Source organism: Notolabrus celidotus, chromosome 19 (genome assembly GCF_009762535.1).
Source record: "Notolabrus celidotus isolate fNotCel1 chromosome 19, fNotCel1.pri, whole genome shotgun sequence".
Classification (NCBI taxonomy): Eukaryota; Metazoa; Chordata; class Actinopteri; order Labriformes; family Labridae; genus Notolabrus; species Notolabrus celidotus.
The window spans coordinates 31,150,823-31,163,709 of NC_048290.1; the positions used below are offsets into that span (position 1 = coordinate 31,150,823).

Consider the following 12,887-nt stretch of genomic DNA (forward strand, 5'->3'; position numbering starts at 1 on the left):
AGTCCATAAGAAATACATTTTAAAAATTCAATGAGAAATAAGATTTAAAGAATTAGACAAGTGCAAAGTATTTTAAAAATAAAGCTATGTACAGGAAGCGCAGAATACTTAGAAATGAAGCTACGTACAAAGCACGTGGTGTGTTTAACAAAAAGTTATGTGTAAAAGTTTAAAGAATTGAAGAAATAAACAATGTACAAATATTACACAGTTAGGTAGAAAAATACAGTGTTATGTTGTTTGATGTAAGTATTGCACACTTAGGTTATTCCAAGCCTTGTTTGTTTATACAAAAAAAAAACACAAATCCGGCCTCTGTGGAGGCTCAGTTTGTTGCCTAATTTTCCACATATGGATCTGTGTGCCCAAGGATGCTATGATAATAAAGTAAACGGTATATTTACCTGTACTTATATGCATTTTTCTTGTCTTTCTGACCACTCAATGCAATTTTACAATACTTGTCACATTCACCCATTCACTCACTGATGGTAGAGGCTGCTATAGGTTGATAACAGTCTTATCAAAGAAGGCAAGGCGATGACAATTCAATGACGTGACAAAGATAATGGCAATAATAATAATAAGATACATTTTATTTATAACACATTTTTCATTTCAAGAAATCTCAAAGTGCTAATGGCAATGACAAGGCAACGACAGTGGCCATGACCATAGCAAAGACTGTGAGTTAACAGCTCTGAGTACTGTTTGCAGAGTATATGAAAACACATATGTTGATGTTTATGACAATTTAAATTTAAATTCTAAAGACTTAACCTTTAACTTGAGAACGTTCTGCTTTAATACATCGGAGTAGGTGGTCCGCATTACATATTATCTCTGTTTCTCAATCTAGCTACAGGTCAAAGTCACTTCTCTGACCTACAAAGCTCTTAAAGTTCTTGCACCTTCATATCTGAAAGAGCTCATAGTGCCCTATTTCCCCTCTAGAACGCTACACTCCTATCATGCAGGCCTGCTTGTCGTACTTTAGGTAGGGGAGGTCGAGCCTTCAGTTATCAGGCACCTCTCCTCTGGAATCATCTACCAGTCAGGGTCCGGGAGGCAGACACCCTCTCTACTTTTAAGATAAGGCTTAAAACTTTCCTTTTTAATAAAGCTTTTAGTTAGAGCTGGATCAGGCTTTGACCAGCTCTTAGTTGGTCTGCTGCTATAAGCTTAGACTGCCGGGGGAACTGGCACACTGACACACTGACATCCCATCTCACCCCTTTCCCCTCTTCCTTCACTTACTCTCCCTGTCCCATTAAAGTTATTAACCATAGACCTTTCTGGAGTCCCTGAGCTCCCTTGTCTCGTAGGTTCCTCTGACCCGCCGTAGACGTCCTCCTGCTGTGGACGTTCCAGCCTCCAGCTGATACGGACGTGCTGGACTCCAGCTGCAACAGCTTCTACTACTCGTCTCATCACTATCACCGCTCCCTCGCTCTCTTATTCTCCTCTATCCCTCTTTCAAGACACAACTCGGTCGAGGCAGATGGCTGTCTAACATGAGTCTGGTTCTGCCCGAGGTTTCTGCCTGTTAAAGGAAGTTTTTCCTCGCCACCGTAACTAGCTAAATACTGCGAGGTGCAATGCTCATGGTGGATTAAGATGGGGTAAGACTGAGTCTTACCCTGTCTTGGTGTTGGGTCTCTGTTCATAATTTGACATATAGTGGTCTAGACCTGCTCTGTTTGTAAAAGCGTCTTGAGATAACATTTGTTGTGATTTGGTGCTATACAAATAAAGATTGATTGATTGATTGAAGATTGAGTCTATTGTGCACCACAGAATATCTACTCTGAGTAACAGAGTTCAGAGGAATGTTTGGGTTGCTTAGCAACAGCCCAGTCCAGTTGTGGAACTACAGCTGTAAGTTGTTTATCATTATTCTTCATTCTTTTGTGTAATTAAAGAAAGACGAAGACATCAAAACAGTGTCTTCTGTACTATCTATGACAACTAAATATAAATTCTTAATGGTCGAAAATGTTGAAGTCGGCGCTGCCTTCATTTTTGTTGTTTTTAGATGGCCCCCCTGATTTAACTGTTGTACCCCCCCCTGTGCCCCCCATCTTAAAATAATCTGGATCCGCCCCTGAATATCCAGTATTAACATCTCAGGAGGAAATGGCTGTCTCTAACAGGGAAAAGGCTGTGAATCTTTGCAAAGATACACAGCTCAGAGAATCTTTCAGAAGAAGAGAGGAGGAAAGAAAGAACATTATCTCAGTATCCAGCTGTGTCAGACAGGGGGGAAGAGACAGACCATCTGATGGAAAAACCGTTTTTATTAACAAAAATGATGACAGCAATAAACAGAGCAAGACCAACCTCTCCAGGAAAAGATTAGATTCTTTTTTTCCTGGGCATTTAGTGCAAGCTTACTCTTTGATCCACACTCCGGAGCAGAAGGTGGCGGTAGTGAACCATTCAGCTGGATGCCAACCGCCGCAAAGCTCCAAAAAGAAGAGTAGAAGAAGGCCTCCTGCTCCACATGAACAGACAGCAAGAAGCTGTCAGTAGACTTCCACATCAATGGCGTGATTCGGACAACTTGGCCCCACCTGTTAACGCATGTATTAGCTGCGGTTTACCCGCGTGTGTGGTGTTTCATTTCTATAATGTCCGTGGTAAGAACGATTATAAAACTCTTCGTGTTCGCTGCAGCTACCGTCCTGGTTACTGTACTGCTGCAGCACTGGATACGAAACAAACAGTATGTTTTCAATAAAGAAGACGTCGCCAAATTGGCCAAACAGTACGCTGGTGAGTTTGGTCATATATCTGTGTTATGCTTTAGTCCAACCAAGAACACTGTAGTTCCCTTAAATTGAGTTTAAAGTCAATCTCCATGAATGAAGTCCTAGTTGATCCTTCCACGCTTTCCACATACAGTATACTGTCTTCATTCTCAGGACAGGACCATGAGCAAGCCTTTTCCAAAGTGGTGGTGGAGCTCAGGAAAAGGTAACTGTAACTTAACTATTCATCAGAAAAATATTTACTCCTTCTAATGACAGGACAGAGGGACATGGTTTTCATTTTTTATTTTATGATTTAGAAATGAACCTATGTTATGTGAAGTGAAACTCTGAGACAATTTTAGGTTTTACTGAGCATTTCTTATATGACAACTTGTAATATTGGGGGTAATGATTAAGACAGCTGGGAGTCCTGTGTTTAAAAGAAAACAAACTTTAAGGTCCTGTTGGTATGAATTTTAAATCTTTTTATATATTATCATGATTCATATCCAACTTTTAAGTCTTGTATGCTTTTTGGTCAGGGAGCAAACAAGTGTTTGACTGTGGAAATGAATGGACTAGAGACCAAGCAGTAAACTAAGGATATTAGGATCTATCTATCTATCTATCTATCTATGTATCTATCTATCTATCTATCTATCTATCTATCTATCTATCTATCTATCTATAAACACCAAATCACAACAACCTTTATCTCAAGTAGGGCTCAATGATTTTGGAAAAATTCGAATTGCGATTTTTTTTCCTCAATATTGTGAGTTAATATGCAATTATTTTTTCAAGGTCCTCTTCTCGTCTATTTTTCAACAAACACAAGCAATAAACCAATCTGTATTATAATAAACAATATCAGATTTATTAGACATAAACTGTTCTTTCTCATCGGCAGGCTTATGTTAAGATAAAGGCAAATGAAGCATGAATTAATATGAAAGATGGTTTATTTATTTACTTCAATTACAGTTGTAAACTTACTAAATACTTTGACTTGCAATCTTGTAAGTGTTCACCACACCATGTTAACAAAATTCTGCCAAACAAGTGTAAACACAAGTATAAAGTCAGTAATAAATAACACAAACTAAAGTGCAGATTGCAACAATAATGCAAACAAATCTGTGGCTTTACCACTTCAACATGTCCAACTTTCCATGTTTCATGAAACATGATATGTAAACATGTGGACTGCATTCTTAAACACTGTCTGATCTTAACTAGACAGTCTATAAATGAATAAATTAAATATACATATAAAAATAAAGTGTACTGATCTCCAGTCAGTAACATCACACATACTAAAGTGCAGGAAAAGTAAGGAGAGCAAATATCTGCTTTAACCAATTGGACATTTTTAGGTAAATCAAAGTCCCAATGAACACAACATAAACAAGTGTATGTTCTTACTAAATCTTAAGAGGGAAAACAAACTTTTTGAACACTAATGAAAATGTTATATTCACTCAGGAACAGCTGCACACAACACACTAAAGTGCAAAATGAATATGACACTGTCAGCCAGAAAGATTCTTCTGTATAGTTCTCAGTAGCTCACAGATTTTTTGCTAGGAAAACCAGCATGTCAACATTTGCTGGTTTTAAAGACAAGCGAATGTGAGTTCCCTCTAGCACTTAAAAGACGCTCTGAGGGAGCCTTCCACCAGGCCAAGGGGTCATCCTCTCCATCAATGACAGGGGTCATGAGGTAACTGTTTAACTCTGCCTCAGCGACATCTTCAAGTTGCATGGGAGAAGCAGGAGAGGCCACATCAGTCTTGAAGAAGCTGCCAAGAGACTTCTTCCCCTTTTTGCCAGAGGGCTGTGCACTTTGAGGCCTCAGAGTGGTTTCAGTACGAGCCCTCTTCTCCTACCAGATGGAAAAAACAGCAATTAGTTTTAAAGTTAAATTATAAATATAAAGTGTGTTTGTGATATCATAGATACATAATTATTACTTACCTGGTTATATGCACGCCTTGCTGATTCCAGCATGTCGGTCTTGAGTCGGGTCTTTATGTTAGGAATGTTGTCTGCTGTGATGTACTGGGTTTTGAACCTGGGGTCCAGGAAGGATGCAACATCCAAAAGTTCCTGGGTGCTGGGGTCATTGTACTCATCATTGAGGTATGCTAGGACCTTGGTTTTGATTGACCTGAGTCAGGTCAGTGTCCTCTTGATCTTCAGCCAGGACTGATGTGGCCCGAAGGTGAAGGACTGGTTTGATGTAGGAGATGCTCACATACTCCTCTCCAGAGAGAACATCTGTAAAGTCCAGGAGAGGATGCAGTGCCTTGTGAACAGACTCCAACACCTCAATACCCTGCAAGGTTGGGATGAGGGAGTGTGCATAACGGTCACCTGACAATACCTGAGATATTGCTTTGAGCTGCTCTAGCACCCTGGCCATCATCATTTCTTTGGATCCCCATCTTGTTGGGCATTCAGTGATGTGGCTGTGCTCAGGAAGTTTGAGCTCCCACAGTGCTTCAGTCATTGCTGCCTTCTTCTTCTAACTGTGGGAGAAGTGCCCCACCACCTTCTTGCACAGCCCTATTGCTCTTGACACTCTGTCATCTTTGAGTGCATGTCCTGTAATACAAAATAATATAAGAACAGTGTAATTTATTCAATTTGACTTGTGTGATACAAGGTTATCAACTTTGGAATAAACACACATTCACATTCTCTCCCTCCCACCAACTCTTATATTCTCTCTCGAACACACACACACAAACACACACACACACACACACACACACACACACACACACACACACACACACACACACACACACACTGTCTATAATCTGTCTGTAATCTGTGCCCCTAAACACTGGAGTCAGGTCAATTCATTTAGCTGTGCTGCCATCATCATATTCGATGCGTTGTCCGTCGTTATGCAGATGTGGTTGTCTTCCTGTTAATCCCAGCTGGCAAGTCCCTCTCTCAGGCCGGCTGCAATGTTTTCCCCCCTGTGGTCGTCCGGGAAGTAGGATGCTTGAAGGCAGCAAGCTTTGAGATTTAAGTCTTCGTCAGTGTAATGCACCATAAGACTCTTGTATAGCTCAGGTATGGCAACCTGGCTAAAATGTGTGCGTGAGGGCACTCTGTACCGCTTGTCCTTTGTTCTTATCAAAGCTGTAAACCCAGGCTATACTAATGGGCATCACATCTTTCACTATGAACTGCGTTATTGCCTGAGTTATTTCAGCTTGCCGTTTCGAATTATGTTCATAAGGAGTAATACTTTCAAACAGTTTTGTCAGTGATCCCTGTCGGCTGGTCCTTTGCTTACTTGAAGTTGAAGCACTGGTTGCTTGCGTTTTAGCCATGCAACTATCGTACATGGCTTTGTGGTGTTTTTTTAAGTGTTGATAAAGGTTCGTAGTGTTACCTCTTGAGGTAGCAACAATATCAAGGCAGGTTCTGCACAATACCTGACGTTGCGAAGCATCTTCTTATTTATAGCTACAATAAATCCGCACAACTGACGTGCTGCCCCTCTTTGGTACTAAACTTTCTGCAGTGTAAGCTTCTGTCGAGCCGGAGGCCATTGTGCAACAGGTTAAAGAGCATCATGGACTTCTCTCCCTGCCTGCTCTGCCCCGCTCTGCTTGCTCGCAAGTCACGTGACCAGATTACGTGACCAGTCAAATCAGAGCCTTTGTAGTTAGAAAATCACATTGTGATATAATTGCAAATGCAATTAATAGTTCAGCCCTAATCTCAAGCTGCTTTTACAAACCTAACAGGTCTAGACCTCACTTTATGTTAAGTTATTAACAAAGGCCCAACATCAAGACGGGATACTATCCAGTCCCCTCTTACTGACAAGACTCGATCTTACCTCACAGTATTTAGCTAGTTACAGCGGCAAGGAAACACTTCCTCTTAACAGGCAGAAACCTTGAGCAGAACCAGACATCACTTAGACAGCCATTTGCTTCAACCGAGTTGGGGTTGGTAAGAGGGATAGAGGAGAATAAGAAAGAGAGAGAGCGATGATAGTAAAAAAAAAATAGTACTAGTAGTAGTAATAGTTGTTGTAGCCGTTGCCCCTGGAGTCCAGCACGTCCATAGCAGCTGGAGTCTGGAACGTCCAGGGGGAGGGGGTTGAGATAGAATCTCAGTCTGTCAGTGCGCCAGTTCCCCCGGCAGTCTAAGCTTATAGCAGCATAACTAAGAGTTGGTCAAAGCCTGAACCAGCTCTAACTATAAGCTTTATTAAAAAGGAAAGTTTGAGGCCTACTCTTAAAAGTAGAGAGGGTGTCTGCCTCCCGGACCCTGACTGGTAGATAATTACAAAGGAGAGGGGCCTGATAACTGAAGGCTCGACCTCCCCTACTTAAAGGGCCCGCATGTTAGGAGCGTAGCGTTCTAGAGGGGAAATAGGGCACTATGAGCTCTTTCAGATATGAAGGTGCAAGAACTTTAAGAGCTTTGTAGGTCAGAGAAGTGACTTTGACCTGTAGCTAGATTGAGAAACAGAGATAATATGTAATGCTGACCACCTACTCCGATGTATTAAAGCAGAACGTTCTCAAGTTAAAGGTTAAGTCTTTAGAATTTAAATTTAAATTGTCATAAACATCAACATATGTGTTTTCATATACTCTGCAAACAGTACTCAAAAGAGCTGTTAACTCACAGTCTTTGCTATGGTCATAGCCACTGTCGTTGCCTTGTCATTGCCATTAGCACTTTGAGATTTCTTGAAATGAAAAATGCGTTATAAATAAAATGTATCATTATTATTATTATTACCATTATCTTTGTCACGTCATTGAATTGTCATCGCCTTGCCTTCTTTGATAAGACTGTTATCAACCTATAGCAGCCTCTACCATCAGTGAGTGAATGGGTGAATGTGACATGTATTGTAAAATTGCATTGAGTGGTCAGAAAGACAAGAAAAATGCATATAAGTACAGGTAAATTTACCGTTTACTTTATTATCATAGCATCCTTGGGCACACAGATCCATATGTGGAAAATTAGGCAACAAACTGAGCCTCCACAGAGGCCGGATTTGTGTTTTTGTTATTTTTGTATAAACGAACAAGGCTTGGAATAACCTAAGTGTGCAATACTTACATCAAACAACATAACACTGTATTTTTCTACCTAACTGTGTAATATTTGTACATTGTTTATTTCTTCAATTCTTTAAACTTTTACACATAACTTTTTGTTAAACACACCACGTGCTTTGTACGTAGCTTCATTTCTAAGTATTCTGCGCTTCCTGTACATAGCTTTATTTTTAAAATACTTTGCACTTGTCTAATTCTTTAAATCTTATTTCTCATTGAATTTTTAAAATGTATTTCTTATGGACTTTTTCTTATTTATTAAGCTGTTTTATAACTATTTTTTAAAATATTCTTAATTCTTTATTGTGTGTGAAAGCAACTGTGATGTTTGAACTTCCCTCCTGGATAACTAGTATTTCTGATTCTGATTCTATGGGACCGTTAAACACTGTCGTTGAACTAGGTATCCTGGCCACATCCTACCAGATGAAGACCTGCAGTGGGTGTTTGTGAATGCTGGGGGCTGGATGGGCTCGATGTGTCTCCTTCATGCTTCACTAACAGAGTACCTGCTGCTGTTTGGTACTGCAGTGGACACAGGAGGGCACTCAGGTGAGAAGTCAGTTGGGATGAAAGTATCCTCTATTGTTGATGCAAAATGGGATGGGATCTATACTCAGATACATTTTTCCCACACTAGATAATTACTTGGATGCCTTTTTTGGGGCTTTCCTGATGTACACTATCAGTCTAAAAGTAAGACAACAGAAATTCAACTCCACATATGTTCTCTTCATCCATCAGGTCGGTACTGGGCGGAGATTTCTGACACCATCATATCTGGAACTTTCAGACAGTGGAAAGAGGGTACAACCAAGAGTGAAATATATTACCCTGGTAATACCCGACGATGTTTTTACTTGGAATAGTTTTCAGTGTCAATTTTACCAGTGGGTGTTTCCTAATGACAATATTTTTTCCCTGCAGGGGACACAATAGTACATGGTGTAGGCGAAGCCACTTCTGTCCAGTGGAGTGCTGGGACTTGGATGGTGGAGTACGGTCGAGGTTTCATACCCTCTACGCTCGGATTTGCACTGGCTGACACCCTGTTCAGCACTCAGGACTTCCTCACAATGTTCTACACTATACATGTCTATGTTAAGGGTCTACTGCTTGAGGCTGGTACAGCTCTTACAGAGGCTGGTGTTTTCTGAGTCACAGCAGAGGCATAGAAGGATACCACGGGACACTAACATCAAAAGTTTGCAGTTTTATCTGACAACTATCCTCTAGTATGTGCCAGATCATTTAAAAATGTCTACATTCAAGTTCTTGCCCCTTGTTAAAAGTGTTTAGAAGTCACTTTCTTACCTTTCAACATTAAACTGCATCAACAGAAGTGTTACATTTTTACATTTTGCATCAGCTTAAAATGTGTAGTACTGACAGTCAGTAACACCTACTAACTATGGTGGCTGGGAATTGGGAAGTGCAATGAAAATTTACAAAGGATGAAACAACAAAGTCAAAGACAAATTTACACTTTGGAAAACATTTTTACATTTTATAAAACAAATGTACATTTACAAAACACTTTAATGAAGGCCCAAACAAATTTACATTTAAGAAAACAAATTTACAAAATCAGAAACACTTTTACAAGCGGTGAGACAATTTTACAAGCCCAGAAACAATATTTCAAACGGCAGATTCTGACGGAAAAGGAATGCACCAATGATTTTCAAAATAAAGACGTCTGTAATATAAAAATGTGCAACAGCCAGGGAATTTGATAATAATAATAATACATTTTATTTAAAGGCGCCTTTCTTAGAACTCAAGGTACCGTACAGGGCAGAGTTAAATTAGGCTGATAAAATAGACAAGGCATGATATGGTTTAATTCACATATATTTGACATTAACAACCCTGTTTCCACTAAAATATCTAGGGTGCAGACTGATGAGAGAACACCTCAAAATGTGTTCCTGCAAATCTCAGTCTGATATGGAAATTCAAAATAAATGTTTATGCTTAATTTCCAATGGTTTTTATTTTGAAATTCCCTGGCCGTTGCACATTTTCATATAACAGATGTCTTTTATTTTGAAAATCATTGGTACATTCCTTTTCCGTTAGAATCTGCCGTTTGTGAATTGTTTCTGAACATGTATAAATTGTCTCATCACTTATAAAAGTGTTTTTGATTTTGTAAATTCGTTTCCTTAAACGTAAATTTGTGTTGGTCTTAATAAAAGTGTAACTTGTAAAATGTTAGCAGTTCCCAGCCACCATAAATAACAGTTGTAGCCAGTTACTGAGTTTTTCATTGATACCCAATAAGAATAACTCAGAATGCTCTTCCCATCTACATAGACACAGAGGTCTTCAGTTTTCAATAGAAACAGTGCATATTTTCTTTGAATTTTTTGGTAAGGAATCAAGTAAAGTCCCAGGACCTCTTCCATAATTGGTTTGAATCTTTTTCAAGATTTGAGAATCTTCTGGCAATATAGGGGAATATATGTAACCAGCACTCAGTTGCAACAGCTATGCATAAGTTCAAATGTAGCCTAGTTTGAAAGTTATTACTAATCTAGGACAAAGTTTACACTCTTCCAGCTGAGATGTTTCCAACATAAGCATGAGTTACAACTGAAATCTTAGACCAAGCTCTGAGTAGGTGGAGAGTTGTCTGTAAAATATTGGTTGCATCACTTTGACAGATGGGATAACTTGGAGGAGAAGCAGAGCGTTTTACTGGTGGTTTCATGTCGGCAATGTTCTTTCAACAGTGGACTACATCAATTCAAAATGTATGATTACTTTGATCTGTGCTCACACTTTAATTTTCCACGAACATTAATTACATCTGCACAAAAATAGAGAAGCTACGAAATGAACGTTTGTTGTAATTGGTGATTTCACCACTCAATATCCCTGTTGTTTTTTTCACTAGCTGTTGAATAATTTTCACCTAATTTGCATACCTTTACGTTGATGTTGAGTGATTAGAGTTAACATCATTTATTTTCAGTTGTTGGCCTGTTTAGAGCCACTCAGGCATGAGTGTCAGTACTTAAACAAACATCTCATTAAGAAAAGAGCTTTGGCTTGATTGCCCATAATGAGTGAAAACATAATTTCTGTGACATCTCTTGGAAGCTCTACTAGTCAAGATGAACCTTATACGTGGTGCAAACCAAACACTGGACCAACTTACACAAAGATGGTGTAACAGGTCACTGTACTTTCAGTCATAACTGTTACAACAACCAAGGACTTACACAAATATGTAGGATTTAGAGAGTGCTTTGGCTGTCAAACCTGGTTGTTGACCTTTAAATATGGGGACCAAGTTAACACTTTCAAAAGAAGACTGCTTAATTTAACTTGTGAATAAAAAGCCAAAGCAACAATTTTTAGAACACCAATTTAATATTTATATACATATGTGTGTGAAAATATGTTTTTTAGTGAATCTTGATGATCTTAACCAACTAATCAAAGAAACCAACTTCAAGAAGCATACTTGCTCCAAAGATGAGCCTGTCTCTGCACTTTGCTTCATTTCCTCATGCATAATCCATAATCTGTTTCTGATGTATTTTAAACAAATCGAGAGGATATGTGGAGAAGTCTGGCTGTTTGTGTAGCTCAAAATCAAAACAAACATTATCTCAAGACTCTATTTCAAACATAGCAGGTCTAGACCATACTTTATGTTAAGTTATTAACAAAGACCCAACACCAAGACGGGATACGATCCAGTCTCCTCTTACTGACAGGACTCAATCTTATCCCATCTTAATCCACCATGAGCATTGCACCTCACAGCGGCAAGGAAAAACTCCCTTTTAACACACAGAAACCTCGAGCAGAACCAGACTCATGCTAGACAGCCATACCAGCACAGAGATAAAATAAATTAAAACCCTATAAATTGGCTCCACACTTGTTATGAATTGAAAAATATTGTCACTGTGTAATCAGTTCAATCAATGGGTGGATTTGTGAGAGACTTAATTCAAACACTGAATCAGTTTCAGATTCAGATTTGCCATTCACCATCTAAAAAACAGGACAGAATGAAAACAGTTTCTCAGATTCAGCATTAACTAGATAATAAATATATAAAAAATACCATAAAATAAACAATATTAAAAATCAGAAATAAGTCAGACTTCCATTACCTGTAAAATACTTGGTGCCAGCTTTTTGAATCTACAGCTTTACAGATACATTTAAATTATTTTGTGCTATGTCTTAGAACTGGATAACCAGAGTTTTTAGATTGGTTTATTCTATAGATTTTTGCCCAGCAGGGCAAAAAGTCTTATGAAAGCATAATTGTGTCAGGGTACTTGGTGAGATTTGACTCTGTCGGCAATCACTTAGACTCCTATTTTTTCATGATGTTTTACATATTTAGATAGAATGACCTCACTTTTAACAAATGACTCCATCCATTAGCAAATTAACAGGGTTTCTGGGCTTATAGAAATATGTCTAACTACCTCTAGCAGGAGTTATCTGGTTTTGATGCGGCACGTGTGTCATCTTCTTGGTGGAAAAATGAAACCATTTACTGTACCTTATATGTTGATTGAGTGGATGTGCTAATTACTGTGAACTGAAATAAAAATGAGCAGCACCAGAAGCACTTTCAAAAAATAGATACAACCTGGATTATTACTCATTTCCCCTAGACTCAAATCAAAACAAAATCAATGTAAAAGCACCAATTATCATGATAAGTCACCTTTTTTGAGACATCAATGTTAGTAATCGGGCGTCAATTATGCAGAACTTTTGTCAACCTGATTTAAAGCAAAAGTGTGAATTATATATAGTACATATTGTACTTTCTTGATCTATAAATGAAATACTAATTCCATTACAGATGCCTCAAACCCCTGTTAATGTTGGTTAACTGGTAATATTGTTGGGGGAACACAAGCTGAGCTGCCCTTATGCACTCAAGACAATGAATAATAGTGAGGCAAAAATTGAAGGTACGTGGAATATTGTGTGAACATGACAGTGGAATTAGAGGATAGACTCATTAGTCCTCATCTTT

At 38.8% G+C, this 12,887-nt stretch overlaps 1 protein-coding gene across 1 annotated transcript; it reads left to right on the plus strand.

The window, feature by feature from the left end:
* Nucleotides 1-2,157: 2,157 nt before the first annotated feature.
* LOC117830801 (sigma non-opioid intracellular receptor 1) lies at nucleotides 2,158-10,837 on the plus strand. The gene is made up of 5 exons (XM_034709076.1): nucleotides 2,158-2,775; nucleotides 2,925-2,976; nucleotides 8,268-8,416; nucleotides 8,609-8,701; nucleotides 8,792-10,837. The coding sequence occupies exons 1-5, from the start codon at nucleotides 2,631-2,633 to the stop codon at nucleotides 9,019-9,021; spliced, it is 669 nt and encodes a 222-aa protein (XP_034564967.1). The 5' UTR covers nucleotides 2,158-2,630; the 3' UTR covers nucleotides 9,022-10,837.
* The last annotated feature ends 2,050 nt before the right edge of the window (nucleotides 10,838-12,887 follow it).